This window comes from Myodes glareolus, chromosome 15, assembly GCF_982192425.1.
Source record: "Myodes glareolus chromosome 15, mMyoGla1.1, whole genome shotgun sequence".
In the NCBI taxonomy this organism is placed as follows: domain Eukaryota; kingdom Metazoa; phylum Chordata; class Mammalia; order Rodentia; family Cricetidae; genus Myodes; species Myodes glareolus.
In genome coordinates, this window is record NC_142040.1 from 26330413 (window position 1) to 26347457 (window position 17045).

A 17045-nucleotide genomic window follows, 5' to 3' on the forward strand; every position below is an offset into this window, starting at 1 on the left:
GATGTTTAAGAAAATAAATTCTAATTTTACCCTACAGGGATCAGAACATTCAATAATATTCAAAAATAGAATTTAACACCCATCATCATCTTTAAAAAAAAAAAAAGATTTATTTCTTTTAACATGTACAGTGGTGGCACTCGCCTATAATCCTAGCACTCAGGAGGCAGAGGCAAGAGGAACTCTGTGAATTCAAGGCCAGCCTGATCTATAGTGAGTTCCAGGACAGGCTACAAAGCTAGAGAAACCCTGCCTCAAAAAACTTAACAAAACAAAACAAAAATCCTGGGGGAAAAAAATTTATTTTGTGTATATGAATTGCTCTATCTGCATGGACAGCTTTATGCCAGAACTGGGTATCAGATCCCATTATAGATGGCTATGAGACTCCATGTGGGTGCTGGGGATTGAACTCAGGACCTCTAAACAGCTGGTGCTCTTAACCACTGAGCCACCTCTCCAGTCTAACACACCCATCTTCTTGATGTTCGTAATTAGTCATCCTTCCAACCCTATTGGTTATTTCCTATACTCTCAGGCAATTTCATTTTTACTGATGTAGACTTTTTAAAATTGTTACATAAGAAATTAAGAAAGATTTTTTGGAATACATAAACCAATGTCTGATATGTGGTCCTTTTACAAAAATACTAAAAACCACTCAGGCTACACTCTGGTTACTTGTAACTGTTCATATGAATTCAGAGGTTAATGGACCCATCGGTGAAGTATGATCAACTGCTTTCTCTTGCTTCTGCATGCACGCATAAAGAAGCAAGAATAAAAGGTACTGACCAATTTAAAGAATGACAAACTAAGACTCACAAGCTCGATGTGAAATCTTTAAAGCTAAGTAATTCCCCTTTATTGCATTCTCAGGACCTAAGAAAATTAAAACACTTCAAAATGCTGAAGTCAAGGATTCATAACTAAAGTGAACAATACACAGAGGGCCTAGACAGCCTGAGGCTATATAAATTCATTTCTACTCTCTCCTAGGTTAGGTAACTTGGATAATGAAATCTTTCATGCTCAGATTAAATGAGCGGCTAGCAAAAAAATAAAACAAAACAACCCCCAAACCCTTGTGATGTAAAGGGTACTTTAATCTGGTATAGTACACACTTTACACATTTAGTGTGTCCTATGCCTGGCTTCCAGTCAGATAGGTAAGTCTCAAGTTATGTTCAAAACCTGGAGAATTTTTACTAGCTCACTATACTATCCAAAGAGTACGTAGTCCCCTTACTATACACTACAGTCACCCTTCAGCATGACTAGATGTGGGGCTGGAGCCTAGCGAGCACCGCTGCTAGTCTCTAACTGAGAACAGAGACTGCCAAGAGCAAGACCAAGAACCCAAGTACTTGGCCCTCTACTTCCTCAGACCAAGAGATAATTCATGAACAACTTTGAAGAATTCTGGGTAGCTGCTAGGTGATTAACAAACGAGTGTTAAATGTCATCTACTTCCAGAATTTTCTAAATTTGTTTTCTTAAAGGTCACAACACACAAAGCTTCTTGTCCTTGCTTACATCTACGACTATAAAGTAAGGCTTCAAAAACCGAACCCACTGAGAATGCTGCCCATGCAGGGAGAAAGAAAACAAGAAAGGGATGAAATAATGTATAGAATCAAACCAGTGCATCAACCAGGATTTCTGCTTATCTAAGACTCCTGGGGGATGGGGGAGATGGAGGGACAACACGACACATTTGACTTGCGTATTCATTAAATATTTTCACTCTAAAAATTTCCAAAGTTTGTAACTTACCCCTAATTCTGGGACGCAGCTTAAGTGTATTAGATTAAACACCATAGAAAGCTGCAAGACGCTCTTTTAAGGGAAGAGGAAACTGGTCAGAGAATCGCCTCCAATTTTCATCCCCGACTTGGTTTTTAAATCCATGAAGGATCTGCAAAGAATGAAAAACCATTACCTTATGAACAAAGCCAAAAACTCAGATCTGTTTATCTTCAGAAATCAAGCATTATTGATGTTAATTACAATTTCCATTTCAAAGTAGTAAATCACAAACTTTGTAAGTTAAGTTCTAGGCCCCATGAATGACCAAAACTACCCTCTATGATTTACACTTAAAATTCAGGAAATGCCTTTAGCAACATGATGTTGCTAAATATTGAGAAATCTCTGATATTAAATTTAAAAAAGCAAAAAAGTCAAAACCAAACAACATAAAACCTATCTAATGGGTAACTTTTCCTTCCTTCCTTCCTTCCTTCCTTCCTTCCTTCCTTCCTTCCTTCCTTCCTTCCTTCCTTCCTTCCTTCCTAATTAAGAATGTTGGGTTATTTCAACTTAGAAATAAATATATAAGCTTTGAGCTTTTGACTGCAAATAGTGTCAAATTTCAAGTGATTCAAATCACTCACTCTGTTACAGCCGAGTATAGACCACAGTTAATCAGAAGGGAGTACTAACAAAGCAATTAACATAGGCTCAATTCCTGTGAAGGGCACTGGTGAAGGTTTACTCTATTCAAGATTCAATTTACATTCCAAATCCATCTTGAGAACTTCAAGCCATTTTCTACAATTGCAATAATAAGACAACATGAATCAGTGTTATTAACTGGGAGAATACTGTCCCGAGCCAGTTCCAGATCTTAAGATCAAGCCAGGTTCTCTGCTAAGAATTGAGATCACAATACAGCTCTGAAGAAGCTGAGTTTAAAATAAAGAGGAACTCCAGTGTTTCAACTAGGAATTAACAGTCACAAATGCTGATTAGTTACCTTACAGAACATGTCTCTGAGATCATCTTTTGGGTTAATCCACGATGCAACGGCATCACAAAAAAATATAAAATCCTGTAACAAGCAAGAGGCATTTTATGTTGCTACTCTTTTTACCGAATTCGTAAAACACATCTTCAAATTTCAGAGCTTGTCGCAATAATTAACTAAAACCCCAATATTTAAAGTCAACTAGGACCACTAAGGAATTAGAAGTGACAGTTTAACATTTCAATTAACTCATTACCTCCTAGTAACTTATATCAAATTGTAATTTACAAAACAAAAGCAAACCAGTCTAGGAAATATTCAGCATTAGGAATGGTCTGAAAGAACCAGATAAAGTCAACAATAAGGCAGTTCTGGCTAGATTGTAAACAACCTGAATTTATACCACAAGCTAGCTTGAAATAGAAGAAGGATATTAAATTTAACAACCATCTTGAGATAGTAAACAAAACCTTAAATACATGGCTAAAGAAATGGCTCAGCAGTTAGGAGCATTGGTTGCTTCATAGATCTCAATTCAGATCTCAGCACCCACAGGCCATACACAGTGAGAACCAACCAGGGTCTGGAGAGAGGACTTAGGGAAAGAGCTTGGTTGCTCTTGGAGAGGACCAACTAACAAAAATCCCAACCAATCAACAGAACAAATGAATGCATGTGTTTTGTATTTTGAGCATGTGGTATAGAATTCAATGTTTTTTTTTTTTCCTGTGTTATGTCTGGAAAACTGGCAGCTGGAATATTTTTATTATACTCCCATATATAAAACCTGTCACTAAATAATTAAATGTTGAGAGGGGCTGTGGTTAAGAGAGATGGCTCAGCAGTTAAGTGAGCACACTCGTTGCTCTTCCAGAGAAACCAGATTTGATTCCCAGAACCCACATGGTCACTCATAATCATATTTAACTCCAGTTCCAAGAGATCTGACGCCGACTTCTGGCCTCCAAGGGCGCCAAGCACACACAAGGTGTACAGACATAAATGCAGGTAAAACATCCATACATATTAAAAATAATAGCTATAATTTTAAAAATGTCTAAAGATAACAAACTTAGGAAATAAAATAGGATGAATAAATAACAAGTTTTTAAAACAATTTCAAAGAATAACTCAATATTCTATTTTATTTGCTATTTTAAAGTTCAAACTCTAAACTGATATCCATAAACAGGAGGCATGTACAAAGTAAATAAATGAACTCTAAACATACATGAAAAGGCCTGGTCCAGTGGAAGACAACAGTATAACCTTCCTCTCCCAGTCTGCCATCACTATCTTACTTAGTGAAGTAAGACCTGAGAAACACTGCAGGGGTGCTACCCTCCCTGAAGAGTTGTCAGTCTCTGGCACTCATCTGCTGGAGGGAGAAAACTGACTTCTACAGGTTGTTCTGACTCCCCTCTCCTGTGTGCCATGGCATGTGTTTGTCCACACACAATAAACAAATGTAATTAAAGCCTTAAAATATTCTTCCTTTAAAAATCTATTATGTAGTACACAGAACAATGAGAACAAACCCCTGTGAACATCTTACTTGGATTACGCCACTGGGATTCACACTGATCATGGTACAAATCCCACGGAATGCTGAATCTTTCTCTTCATTGTCTCTTATGTTTCTCAGAGAGGTACACCTATTGAATTACAGAACTGAGTTTAGTATTTAAAGTAAAAAGCAGGTTCAACACAATGCTAATAGACAGTATTTAATGGAATAGGCACCACAATAGAGATAATGATTATACTACATTTTCAGGAAGCTTGACTTTCATTTCTCATGTCTGACCCATCTTATCTCAATAGTATTAACAGTGAAATTCACATTTTCTTAATAGACTGAATCTATAAAAATAGACAACTTGTTTTTCTTAAACTATTAATAAGCCTGAGACAAAGAGTATTATTACCAAATTAATTTTTAATTTTTTTATGACTTGTATTCCATTAAACACTACTGAAAATGACTTGAGTTAAAAGATTATCAATTGAAAGAAGCAGAACACAGGCTATACTGTCACAATATAAACTATTACTATACACTTATGGTGTAGATGTTTAACTCTGACATTAACAAGCAAGTAAGATTTTGTATGTAGCAAATTTAAACGTGTATTTAATGCAATCCAAGTTTCCAAATTAATTCTAAAAAAGAAACATAATGCAAGAACCTAAATTTATAAAATTTGCATGCATCTTAATTTTTCTGGTGGATATTTAAATGCTTTTACGTATAATCAAGCTTTTAAACACAGCAAGCATGTGACAATCTTATCCCATGCATCAATTAGTCGTTAGCCACAACATAAAATAAATATACATGACGATGCTACTGAAAAACCTCACAAACCTGATAGGACAAGATTAGTCACATGGTTGGCAATGATTAAGGATTGTGATTTTTGTAACCAACTGAAAATATATCTAAAAGTGAGATAGAGAAAGAAAGAGTGAAGAAAAATGAATTAAAAAAAAAGATTGAATAATACACACCAGGGTCTTATAAACTGCTGTAGCATGGGGGCCACCTCTTGAGGACAAACGTAACCAAGACGACCAATTGTTATTGCTAAGGTAACGCAATCACGGTTATACACCACCAAACGCCAACCAAGACATGAGCAAATGAGGGGGAAGGAGAAAAAATAAAGAAAAAACAACAAATAACTCAGAAACAGAAACCAACAGAATTTGTGTATGATAATAAACATAAGATCTCACCAGTGCTGTTTATTACCACCCCCTGATGGAAGGGGTAGCAACATATATAGCATACTCTTGGAAAAAGGAAAACAAAAGGAATTAAAGTAACTAAAGATTGAGAGAACACCAAAAACCATCAAGTGTTTTTTCTGCTCACCAAATGTCAAGTACTGGTAAAAAGATGAGCTATTAACATGAGTGGGCTTAGAGAATCTTCATTCAGAGCCCTCAAAATGGCAGAACATGGATTCTTTCCCCAAGAATTAGCAGTAAATGTGATTACATTTAAATAAAGTTCATTTAAACACCAATCTCTGGAGCTGCATTAATTCAAAATTTCTCCATTTTTTTTTATAAGTGATTACAACCTTTAAAAATCACCTATGATATTAACCCAAATTTTGGTAACATTTAAGTTAACTTTTCTCAAATTGATGGGGTTTTGTTGATTGTATCAATATCAATTGTTGGATATTAAGTACCATGGTGTCCACCGAATGCACAGACTGAAAAGCCATTCCGGTGTATCAAACTCCATTCTGACAAATCTCCAATAACTCAGGTAACAGCACTAGCCATATGAGATAAAGCTCTAGAGAAGGAAATTTAGATAGTCCACTGTAATGACAGGTTATATGGACTATAGGAAAAAAAAAAAAACAGTCTTTGCTACAAAAAGCTTAACACAAAATAGATTAATAGCATAGTACATCATTTTGTTAAAAAAAAACAACTAACAAAACAAAACAAAAAAACTTGTAGTGGGCAAACATTCTCCATCAAAATTCAGGAATTCCATAAATGTACAAAGAGCTAAGAGAGCTGCAATCGGAACTGCATCTTACAGTTCCAAGGTACATACATATAAATACATTCATACACAACGGGTAAATATACACACAGAAAACAAACCATGAGGTGCTTTAATGGTGTTCTCTCAAAAACTTACAGGTTAACCTTTCATAAAAAAGGGTGGGGTTGGGAGGGTAAAGAAAAATGTTTAAGGATTACTTGAAGCAAACTACACAGATAATACTAAAATTCAGCAGATTCATATGAAGCAAGAGAAAGAAAACCTATGTTCAAAAGACACAAAACTATGCAACATTCTCATTAAACAGGCAAGTATGAACAATCCAATGAAACATGCGAGAAAGCAGATGATGGTCCATTGAAAAAGTTCAGTGTAGGATATACTAGTTGGAAAAAGCAAATACAACACACTAAGGAATTGGCCTCAGGGGATATTGAGAATATGGTAAGTTGCTAAAACATATGGTGATTTTAATAGTTTAAAACCCATTCTTTTGGGTAAGAAATGAAGTCAGTAATTTACATTACATAGCCACTTGCGTCAAAATTAACTTAATGAATCCTGTATGGTTCTCATACTGACTCAGTTCATCAACTTGAATGGCATTATCGTTACTTAGGTATTGCCATGCCAGGAGTATAATCTGATAAACAAAGCCAATTTTTTAAAGGACGACGTCCGCCAGGTGATATCCCACAAGAAACTTCAGTATACATTACACTCAACATTTATTTGTAGTTATGCATTCACATTTAAAGATAAATAGAAAATTTGTCTTTAGGTTCAACAACATTCTTTTAATAATCAAGTGTTTCCATTCTGAATGCCATGTATAGGTACTGCATTCTAGGAAGACAAAAAAAAAATCTGCCAAGATTTCAAAATCATTCTATACACAGACTATTAGACTTCTCAGCAAGAAAATCTACTTTACTTTAAACTAAACAGTACCCATACAGTCAATCAGCCAGATAACTGCTCCATAATTAAAAGATTTCCTTCCATACCAATAAACGTTATAAACTTCAATTACATGAGGGTAAAACTGTGTAATTCAAAAATACCAAATTAAAATGCCTGTGAAAATTTTCATATTCGGAAGACCTTATTTTAATCTTTCTCTGGTTATAGTGGTAGGACTCCCATTGACTATGAATAAACTGCTAGAATTGTTACCTCAATATATAAAGAAAGATGTGCCTGAACAGAAACGAAGTTGAAATATTCATTAGCAACTGTCTGAGAGCGTGGAAAAGAGACGTAATCCCCCTATGTGTGCTATTGTATGGAAGGCATTCTTTAACACCAACATGCTTTACATAAATGCAGAAGAGAAACAGTTTCTAAAATAAAAAGCCCACTAGGAACAGAGTAAGTTTCTGATTTTAAAAAATACAAAAAAGTCTTGTATTTAAAATACAAAATATATATGACATTTTGAACCAATTAGTTGCTGAATTACAATCTATTTTTGGCTATATGTAAATGTGCATTTAAAGTCTTTACTTTTCCCAGCTACTTTCTGAATTTAAAGTAAAAAATTCTATGACTCAACAATGATCTTAGCAAGAATACATATTAGAGGGTAGTGAACTTGAGAATATGTAGAAAAATGTTTTTCCAATGTCCCTATAAACTGGCTATGGAACATAGCTAAACTAAGACACTATTACAAAGAATTCAAATTCATGATAATAACAATCGGCTGGATTTTCAAAGTTAGCTTTGCTTTGGTTTCTCTATGCATCTTGATTTAAACTTAAGAAGCAAATAATTTTCTCTTCACCATAACATTTCATTCATATGGTACCTGTGTTCTCTAACAGCGTCTTTGGTGTGTTGGGTCTGTTAATGATTTCTACAAGCTGGTGTAACACCATAGGAATATAAGGCTGCATCTCTATACCTAGGTCATACCACAGAAAGAGAGAATAAGAAGAAATCAATGTTAAGACATCATCACAAAACATTTTCCTTTCTTCATAACTGTGACACAAGCTCCTCCTCCTCCCTCCCTCCAGTCTCTCACAGAACACTGATGACAACGATCAAGGCACCTAAGGATCATAGCTCAGAGGTAAATAACCTTACCCATTTGAATCGATATTTCCCCAATCGCCCAGGTGGCATTGTTGCAGACTGAAATAAACTCTGGATTTAGATTTGTTCCCAATATTGGCATGAAATCAGCTAGGAAAAACAAAAATAACAATAAAATAGTAAAATAAGGCTATGTGGTAAACCCGTCAACAACAGACTTCTTACTTTTAAAGGAAATACAGGCAAAAATAAGTTTTATCACAAAACAAACTTTATAGTGTCAATACTGAAACTGATAAAAATATGTAAAAATATTTCTTTAAAGGAGTTTTAATTTAGTATTTTTTAAAAACTACAAGAGATAATATCTGACTACTGAATTTTCATATGAGCCTTAAGTACACTTAAGGTAGCACCTCCCCATACATTTATTTTTAGCTTATATGTGTATGGGTGTTTTGCCTGAATGTATATGCCTATACCCATGAATACCAGTAATAGTAACTTAAGCTAAACAGAGTGTCTCTAGATACCGTAAACACTCCCAGACAGCAAAACAGACCCAGGGTGAGAACCACTACCCATTCAATAACCACCATGGTTGGAAGCATTAACAAAGGAAAAGAGGGACAACCAGTCTCCAGTTGCCTTCTGAAGGAGTATACGAAACTGGGGACAATGAGATAGCTTAGCGGTTTAAAGAACTTCCTACTCTTCCAAAGAATCCAGATTTGGTTCCCAGCAGCCACATTAGTTGGCTCAAACAGTCTAACTCTAGCTACAGGAGATCCAGGTGCCCTCAGACTTCCCTGGATGTATAGAAACATAATGCATGAAGGCATAGACACATGAACATAAATACAAATAATCTTTAAATAAAAAAGCATATAAAACCATCTATAAAAACAAGAAACCCCACAAACCTACACTCCAAACCCTGGAATTGAAATAAAGCTTGGCTTCTGGACCTATCTCCTAGCTGATGGCTAATACAGAGGAATGGAGTGCGTGTTAGACAATACCAGAAGTGTGGTCACTACACTAAGAACATCAGTAAGTTCAAGACAAAATCTCGATCCCTTTAGCAATAAAAAACAATCACATAAAAGAGATTTAGAGATAGGTTCTCAGTGTAGGAGGTCCTTCTGTTTATGTGTTGTCTTCATTGGTTGAATAAAGAAACTGCCTTGGCCTATTTGATATAGGTAGGTGGAGTAGACAGAACTGAATGCTGGGAAAAAGGGCACAGTGGCAGATGCCATGGATCTCCTGCCTGAGACAGACGCTGGGTAGAATCTTGCCGGTAAGCCACAGTCATGTGGTGATACACAGATTAATATAAATGAGTTAAATTAAGATGTAAGAATTAGCCAACAAGAAGTTAGAGCTAATGGACCAGTCAGTGTTTAAATGAATACAGTTTCTGTGTGGTTATTTCGGGTGTAAGCTAGCCGGGCAGTCGGGACAAACAAAGGGACCCCTCTCCGTGCAACAGGTTCTGAAATACTGAATTTATAAATATCCATGATTAGCCGGGCGGTGGTGGTGCACACCCTTAATCCCAGCACTCAGGAGGCAGAGGCAGACGGATCTAGATGTTCGAGGCCAGTCTGGTCTACAAGAGCTGGTTCTAGAACAGGCTCCAAAGCTACAGAGAAACCCCGTCTCAAAGAAAAAAAAAATTCCATGGTCTTTGTGACTATGGACAGCAATGCATGGGAAACATGGTTTAACATGCATTGACAACAGAGCTTTATTACACATTTGTATGAACAGCATCTCATAAGAATGCTTTATAGGGCCTGGAGAGATGGATCAATGGTTAAAAGCACTGACTGTTCTGAGTTCAATTCCCAGTAACAACATGGTGGCTCACAACCACCTGTTATGAGATCTGGTGCCAACTTCTGGCCTACAGGGACACATGCAGATAAAACACTGTATACATAATAAGTGTTTTATAATTTAGAAAAAGGGAAGTCAAGCTGTATGGATTTAATCCTAACATGCAAGAGACAGAGGCAGGCAGAGCTCTGAGTTTGGGGCCAGTCTGGTCTACAGAGTGAGTTCCAGGACAGCCAGGGCTACACAGAAAAAACATGTCTCAAAAAACAAAACAAATAAAAATATACACTTATATATAATAGAGAGAATCAAACCAAAATCACAGTGACTTAACATAAGATAGCTGAAATTACTTAAAATTCATAAATAGCTGATTCAAAAAGCATATTTCTACTGAGTGTGGTGCACACACCTTTTAATCCCAGCAGTGGGAGGCAGAGCAGGTCTATCTCTAAGTCCTAGGCCAGCAAAAGTTACAAATGAGACAAAAAGAGAAAAAAGCAAAAGAAAGCAGGGGAAAGTATATTCCTATCAAATGAGATGGTTACATTCTGATCTGTGAAATTTGTTTTAAATACAGTTAAGACAGATATGCTAGTCCACACCCAAAGAAGAAAACATTCATACCTATACAGGGCTTAACATGCTGAAAACAAGCTTTAGTCAGATCACCTAACAAGGCGAAAGAACTCTGCCGAACTTCGGGCATTTTATCCTACAAGAAATAAGAAGAAATTAACTTCTCATAACACAAAGAAGCAGGTTCCAAATCATTCACTCTTACAAATCTTACCTGCATGCATTGATACATTAGTGTTAGGATGTTGCTTCGGGCTACTAGCTGCTCGATGTTGCCTCCCAGCCCTTCAGCCAGGCCACTGAGTAAGTCAAGAGCCACAATCATAAAATCTTTATCTGGAGCTTCATACTGTTCTGGCTGAGCATTGTTTAGCTGAAATTAAACACATTGTCTTTGCTGTTGCACAGTGAAAAAGTGTGTATATCTATCTCTAAAATTATGATAGGAAGAAAAAGTTATGAAAAAAAATATATATACCATGGCTTGTGCTAGAGTCTTCTGCACTAGATTTACACAACGCTGATACACAGGTTCACAATAGGGTAGGAAGCCAGATTGCAAGGCTGTGGCAACGGACGAGAGGCACTAGAAAGAATTAAGTACACACATTAAGTTTTCAGATTCTAGAAAAGACTATAAATGCTTTAAATTAAGCAAAAATAGTCTGAGCTGATTATGCATCTGTTCTACGATGCTATCACACCTTTTCTAACTTTGTTCATTGTCAATTTGTCAGCCAATAAGAAGAAAATAAAACTTCCATTATATGAGAAATAATAAGCAATCTAAGTGTGATTTATAAAGAGGGCCGATAGAGTATGTGTAAGATACACAAACACGACGACAGATAACCCGAGCATGAGCTCACTTTGGAGTGAGTGAGTCTGCCAAGTAGACTGCTGTGCCTATGGTACAGGAGTGGCAAGACGATTACAGAACAACCAACCAGTCTGCAATTTAACCAAAGGCCTGGTCCACAGTAGAGAACTCATATTTGGTACTGTAAACCTAGTCAAAAGTTCATGGTTGAGGTGGTCAGACCCTGGGAGTTAAACTATGGTTGTTTTTTGCTAAGTGGATATGTTGTCAAACATCTTTCTAAATATTTATACTTATAATCATAGATTAACCTTAAGTTTAACCTTGGTCAGAGGTTCTTTCTGCATTGGGAAGCAGTCCAGAGGTGAGAATAATTGACTTTTGAATGTTCAGCCCTAAATGATCTACAAACTCCCTTCCCCAAGCTCTGGGAACATCATGGAAAAGGGGTTAAGAAAAATCTAAGAGCCGGAAGATGCAGGATTGCTGTGAGATGCTGTCTTCTGGATATGACAAGGCTACTATACTCATGAACTCAGTGTCATAAGGTCAAGGCTAGTTAATATTCTAGAACAGATGGGGGAGGAGCTGACGAAGGCCATCCCTAGTTGAACAGCTATTGGTTGGTAACTACAATAGCTACCAACTACAGAATAGCAATTTTTCTTTAGGGTTGTGGCTGCTTGTAGGTTGCTCTGGTAGATGCCCCCATACTCATGGGCATATATACAGACAATATTAATTGGACTCAGTAAGCTATTTAAAAACAAAACAAAAAACCAGGTATGGTAAAACATGACCATATATACAGTCCACACATGTATGAAACCGTCAAAGAACAAACTTTAAAATGCTGCAAAAAACAAGTTCTATGACTATTCACCATTTCAACAGAAATTGTTTTGAGAAACAATTTATTGACATTCTATCAAGCACACACGTTTTGGTTCAGAACACATTTGTATTGCTTTACACTGTGGGAACAATCACATATCACCAGCTCAGCATACCTCAAGCAACGGGAAGAGATCTTTGTCTTCGTCCTTTAACATGTTCCATTTCTGGATCAGAGGCGGCATTAGCATCTGAATATATTCCTGTTTACAGAATGACAAACACAGAGCTTCACTACCATCCGGGAACACACTAGTTCATTTTGAGTTTATAAAAATTAAAGTTCATTTGGAGCAATTGTGCTCAACTTTTACAAACCTATTTTTAAGACCCAGTCTTTACTTTACAGTTCCCTTAAATATTTTTCTACCCCATCTCCACTTTTTAATTCATATGACCCTGATTTAAAATAATCTTCCATGTTTCCTAAAACAAAATGTGTATAAGTATCTCATTCCATTAAAATCTGTTACTTGGGTTTCTTTCTCTTTTATTTATTTACTTACTTACTTATTAATATTTTATGTATGAGTGCTCCGCTGGCCAGCAGAGGGCATCAGATCTCATTACAGATGGCTGTGAGCCACCATGTGCGTGTTGGGAGTTGAACTCAGGACCTCTGGAAGAGCAGCCAGTGCTCTTAAGTGCTAAACCATCTCTCCAGCCGCCACTGCTTTCTATTTTTAAGTCAGTCCCACCACGTACTGGCTGCCTGGAATTCACTGTGTGGTCAAAGCTGGCCTCAAAGTCAGAGATCCATTTGCCTCTGCCTCCCAAGTGCTGGGACTATGAGTGTCTGTCACCAAACCCAGCATAATCCACAGCTTATTAAATCCCAGGTTTTCCTCCCAAGTAATAAGACTATTTGGGGTGGGAAGGGCTGGCTGTGGCTATCCCATAATGGCTGTTGATCTATAGTGAGCTCATGATAGTTACACAAAAGGTACAGGCTATAAAACACAACCTATCCCTCAACTAAGCAAACCACCCAACACCAAAGACTGTCTGGCTCTAGGGCTGAGAGTAATTTAAAACAAGGGTGAGTTAAGGCTCTTCCTACAGTGACTATGTATCTCATCAAATCATGTCTAGCAGGGACACTGAGCTATGTTAAAATTCTTAAAACATTATCTTCAAACCTCACCTCGTAAGCTACACCACGTCAGACAAGACACTTTTAGTGCTCAGTCAGCATTTTCCACCTACCATTCGCATTCTATCTTTTATATTGTATAGTAGACCCCCAGGTATACTCTGAAGAGAAAGTAGAATGTCGAGATGCAGCAGCTTTGAAGCCAGTGTTAAAGAGTGCTTAAATGGAACCAAGTAAATGTAGAGTACAAACTCTTTTTTACCCCTTTCCTCCAGATACTCTAAAGTGTATTCATGAGATGCTATTTCTACACTAACCATACACTTATTTCAACTGCTACCTCTTTCTTAAGAATTATATTCCCTATTCCCACAGTAGCCAAACCTAACTGTTCATACTTCTTAGGCTTTTCATTTGGAAACACACACTATGTATTTATGCAGCTTATTGTACTGTCCCATAGCAGTCATCCTCAGATCCTTACTGGCTTGTTTAAATGATGTCCCACTGAATCTGCTAGTGTCCCAATGGCATCATACAGAATAAGCAGGTTCTTATGCTGGTATTTACTGAAGGCGAAGACGAGGGTATCGAGTATATAAGCAAGGTACGGGACAAGCTCTGTACAAGCCTCCTCTTCTAATGTAGCGAAGGCACTACAATGAAAATGAAAAACACATAGGAAATGAAGTCTCCTGTCACAGAAGATTATATACATCACACCATGAGTATAGCCTTGCCTCATTCTACATGCTTACTTTGGTTTTTAATGATTTTTTTTCTCACGAAAATATTTATGTGTACACGCCTGAGTCTGTATGTATACCACATGTACGCAGGAGTCCTTGAAGATCGTTACAAACATCTAATCCCCTAAAATGAAGTTACAGGTGGTGGTGAACTGTCATGAGCTGCTGGGAACGAACCTTAAGTGTTAAGCTATCTATCCAGCTCGCCCTCGTCCTCTAAAAAATTTATTTTGAGACAGGGTCTCTCTGTGTAGCCCTGGCTGTCCTGGACTTCACCCTGTAGATCAGGTTGCCCTCCAATTCAGAGATCCGCCTGGCTCCTCTTTTCTTAATATGCTATAGTGGTGAGATCTAAAACCATTAAGACTTCTGGGCCTTGTATTTATCCATTCAACAAGTTTATTTGGTGCTTACTATTCATATCGTCAGAGTGCTGGGAATGCAGCAATCTGGAGTGTAAGTTCCATAATCAAGATTTAAAACAAATAAAACCAGGCATATTAGTGATTTCTTGTAATTCCAGATCTAGGAAGGTACTTGGTAACCCAGTCTAGCTTAGTAGGCAAGTCTTAGGATAATGAAGGATCATCCACACGAGAACACTTAATGATAAGCTGAAATGGGAGGTAAATGACTGAATGCTTGCCTAGCATATCTGAGTATCTGAGGGTTTGATCCCTAAACCGACAAAAGGGTCAAAGGTAAAAACTATTTGGAGTTATAAATTTAATGGCAGGTACCCTTGCTCCAGGAAACAGAAACTAGTAGAGATGAAAGCAAATAGTTTTGATGTGAGAAAAGAGTGCCCTAAATAAAACAGAACAGCTATGGAAGATTACTAAGCATATGACATCACTGTGGACATACCAAAAGTCTGTAGGACATTCTGCCAAGTTTTGGCAGCGGATCGGTAGACTAAAGATCTAGAATTTTGTTATTCCTTTGAGATTCCACAAACACGTTAGCTGACAGAATGAGGAAGAAAGCAAAGGCTTATGCTTAGTTAAAAGTCACACTTTAACAAAACCATTAGTAAAAATATTTGCCATTGTGCAAACATCCCAGAGCCACAAATCAGTCCTATTAAAACTGAACCAATGAAAACTAAACTTCCCATCATAACTGCAGTGTTGTATGTTTAATGGTTTAACGTCAACATTCTATGACTGGTTCAAAACCAGGCTCCTACTTTCACAATCAACACTGTCCCACCTGCAAGCGGCTTCTTGTACTCTCTTGTTGCTATCCAGGATACGCTTCAGCAATTCTGTCATTAATGGCTTCAGGTATGTATCTGGTGGCTGGCTGACTACCCAGTGTGCATAGCGGCTAAGAGTCCAGCAGGTAATGGACCGCACAAGAGCCTTTTTGTCAGAGAGGCACTGAATAAGGTGAGGAATGAGCTCAGGCAAGTATGGAATCATGCCTTGCATGCAACCTAGGAAAGAACAGCAATCCTTCAAAACAGTGCTAAACTCAACTGTGCATAGAAAGAACACAATCATTCACAAAAAAAAAAAAAAATTAGTACATTTCCAGTGTTACAGAGAAGTTGATACCAAATTATTTAGAATAACAAATCAGAGTTAGTTGTTCCAAGGTGTCTTATAGGAGGCTAAAATTACACTTAAATTTTTGTCATGAAAATTCTGCTTTTCTTTTTTTGTTGTTGTTAATTTAATTATTTTAAATGCAAGGATGACGTACCTGAATACATGTATTTGTACTTTGTCTTTTTAAAATTGTTATTATTAACTATTTTTCTCTACTCCACTCCCCTCTCTTCCTCTTCCCTCCCCTTCAATGCTATCCCATGGTCCTCATGCTCCCAATTTACTCAGGAGATCTTGTTTTTTTCTACTTTCCATATAGATTAGATCCATGTATGCCTCTCTTTGGGTCCTTATTGTTGTCTAGGTTCTCTGGGATTGGGAACTGTAGGCTGGTTTTTCTTTGCTTTATGTCTAAAAGCCATTTATGAATAAGAATACATTATACTTGTCTTTCTGGGTCTGGGTTACCTCACTCAATATGATGTTTTTTTAGATCCATCCATTTGCCCGCAAATTTCAAGAAAAATCTGGTTGTAAAGATGCCTATTGGAACCAAATAGAAGACCCAGATATCAATCCACACATCTTTGAACACCTGATCTTTGATAAAGAAGCAAAAAATATCAAATGGAAAAAAGAAAGCATATTTAACAAGTGATGTTGGTATAACTGGATATCAACATGTAGAAGAATGAAAATAGACCCATATCTATCACCATGCACAAAACTCAAGTCCAAATGGATCAAAGACCTCAACATAAAGCCAGCCACACTGAACCTTATAGAAGAGAAAGTGGGAAGTACACTTGAACACATTGGCACAGGGAACCACTTCCTAAATAGAACCCCAGCAGCACAGACACTGATAACAACAATAAATAAATGGGACCTCCTGAAACTGAAAAGCTTCTGTAAAACAAAGGACATGGTCAACAAGACAAAACGACAGCCTACAGATTGAGAAAAGTTCTTCACTAACCCCACACCAGAGGTCTGATCTCCAAAATATACAAAGAACTCAAGAAATTGGTCATCAAAATAACAAATAATCCAATGAAAAAAAAAAATGGAGTATAGACCTAAACAGAGAACTCTCAACAGAGGGATCTAAAATGGCTGAAAGACACTTAAGGAAATGTTCAACATCCTTAGGCATCAGAGAAATGCAAATCAAAACAACTCTGAGAT

General features: G+C 37.0%; 1 protein-coding gene across 3 annotated transcripts in view; it reads right to left on the reverse strand.

Annotated features, from left to right (window-relative positions):
• Positions 1–17045, reverse strand: part of Tnpo1 (transportin 1) — an 85768-nt gene that overhangs the window by 6032 nt on the left and 62691 nt on the right. For all 3 annotated transcript variants that reach the window (XM_085676815.2, XM_085676816.2, XM_087896821.1), the window contains exons 13-24: positions 15517–15742; positions 14040–14211; positions 12579–12665; positions 11227–11334; positions 10963–11121; positions 10797–10884; positions 8376–8474; positions 8095–8190; positions 5261–5336; positions 4305–4404; positions 2759–2833; positions 1777–1918 (exon numbers count right to left, since the gene is read on the reverse strand). In XM_085676815.2, the coding sequence (XP_085532941.1) occupies positions 1811–1918; positions 2759–2833; positions 4305–4404; positions 5261–5336; positions 8095–8190; positions 8376–8474; positions 10797–10884; positions 10963–11121; positions 11227–11334; positions 12579–12665; positions 14040–14211; positions 15517–15742 (1394 nt within the window). In that variant the 3' untranslated portion in view covers positions 1777–1810. The remainder of the gene's footprint in view (positions 1–1776; positions 1919–2758; positions 2834–4304; positions 4405–5260; positions 5337–8094; positions 8191–8375; positions 8475–10796; positions 10885–10962; positions 11122–11226; positions 11335–12578; positions 12666–14039; positions 14212–15516; positions 15743–17045) is intronic.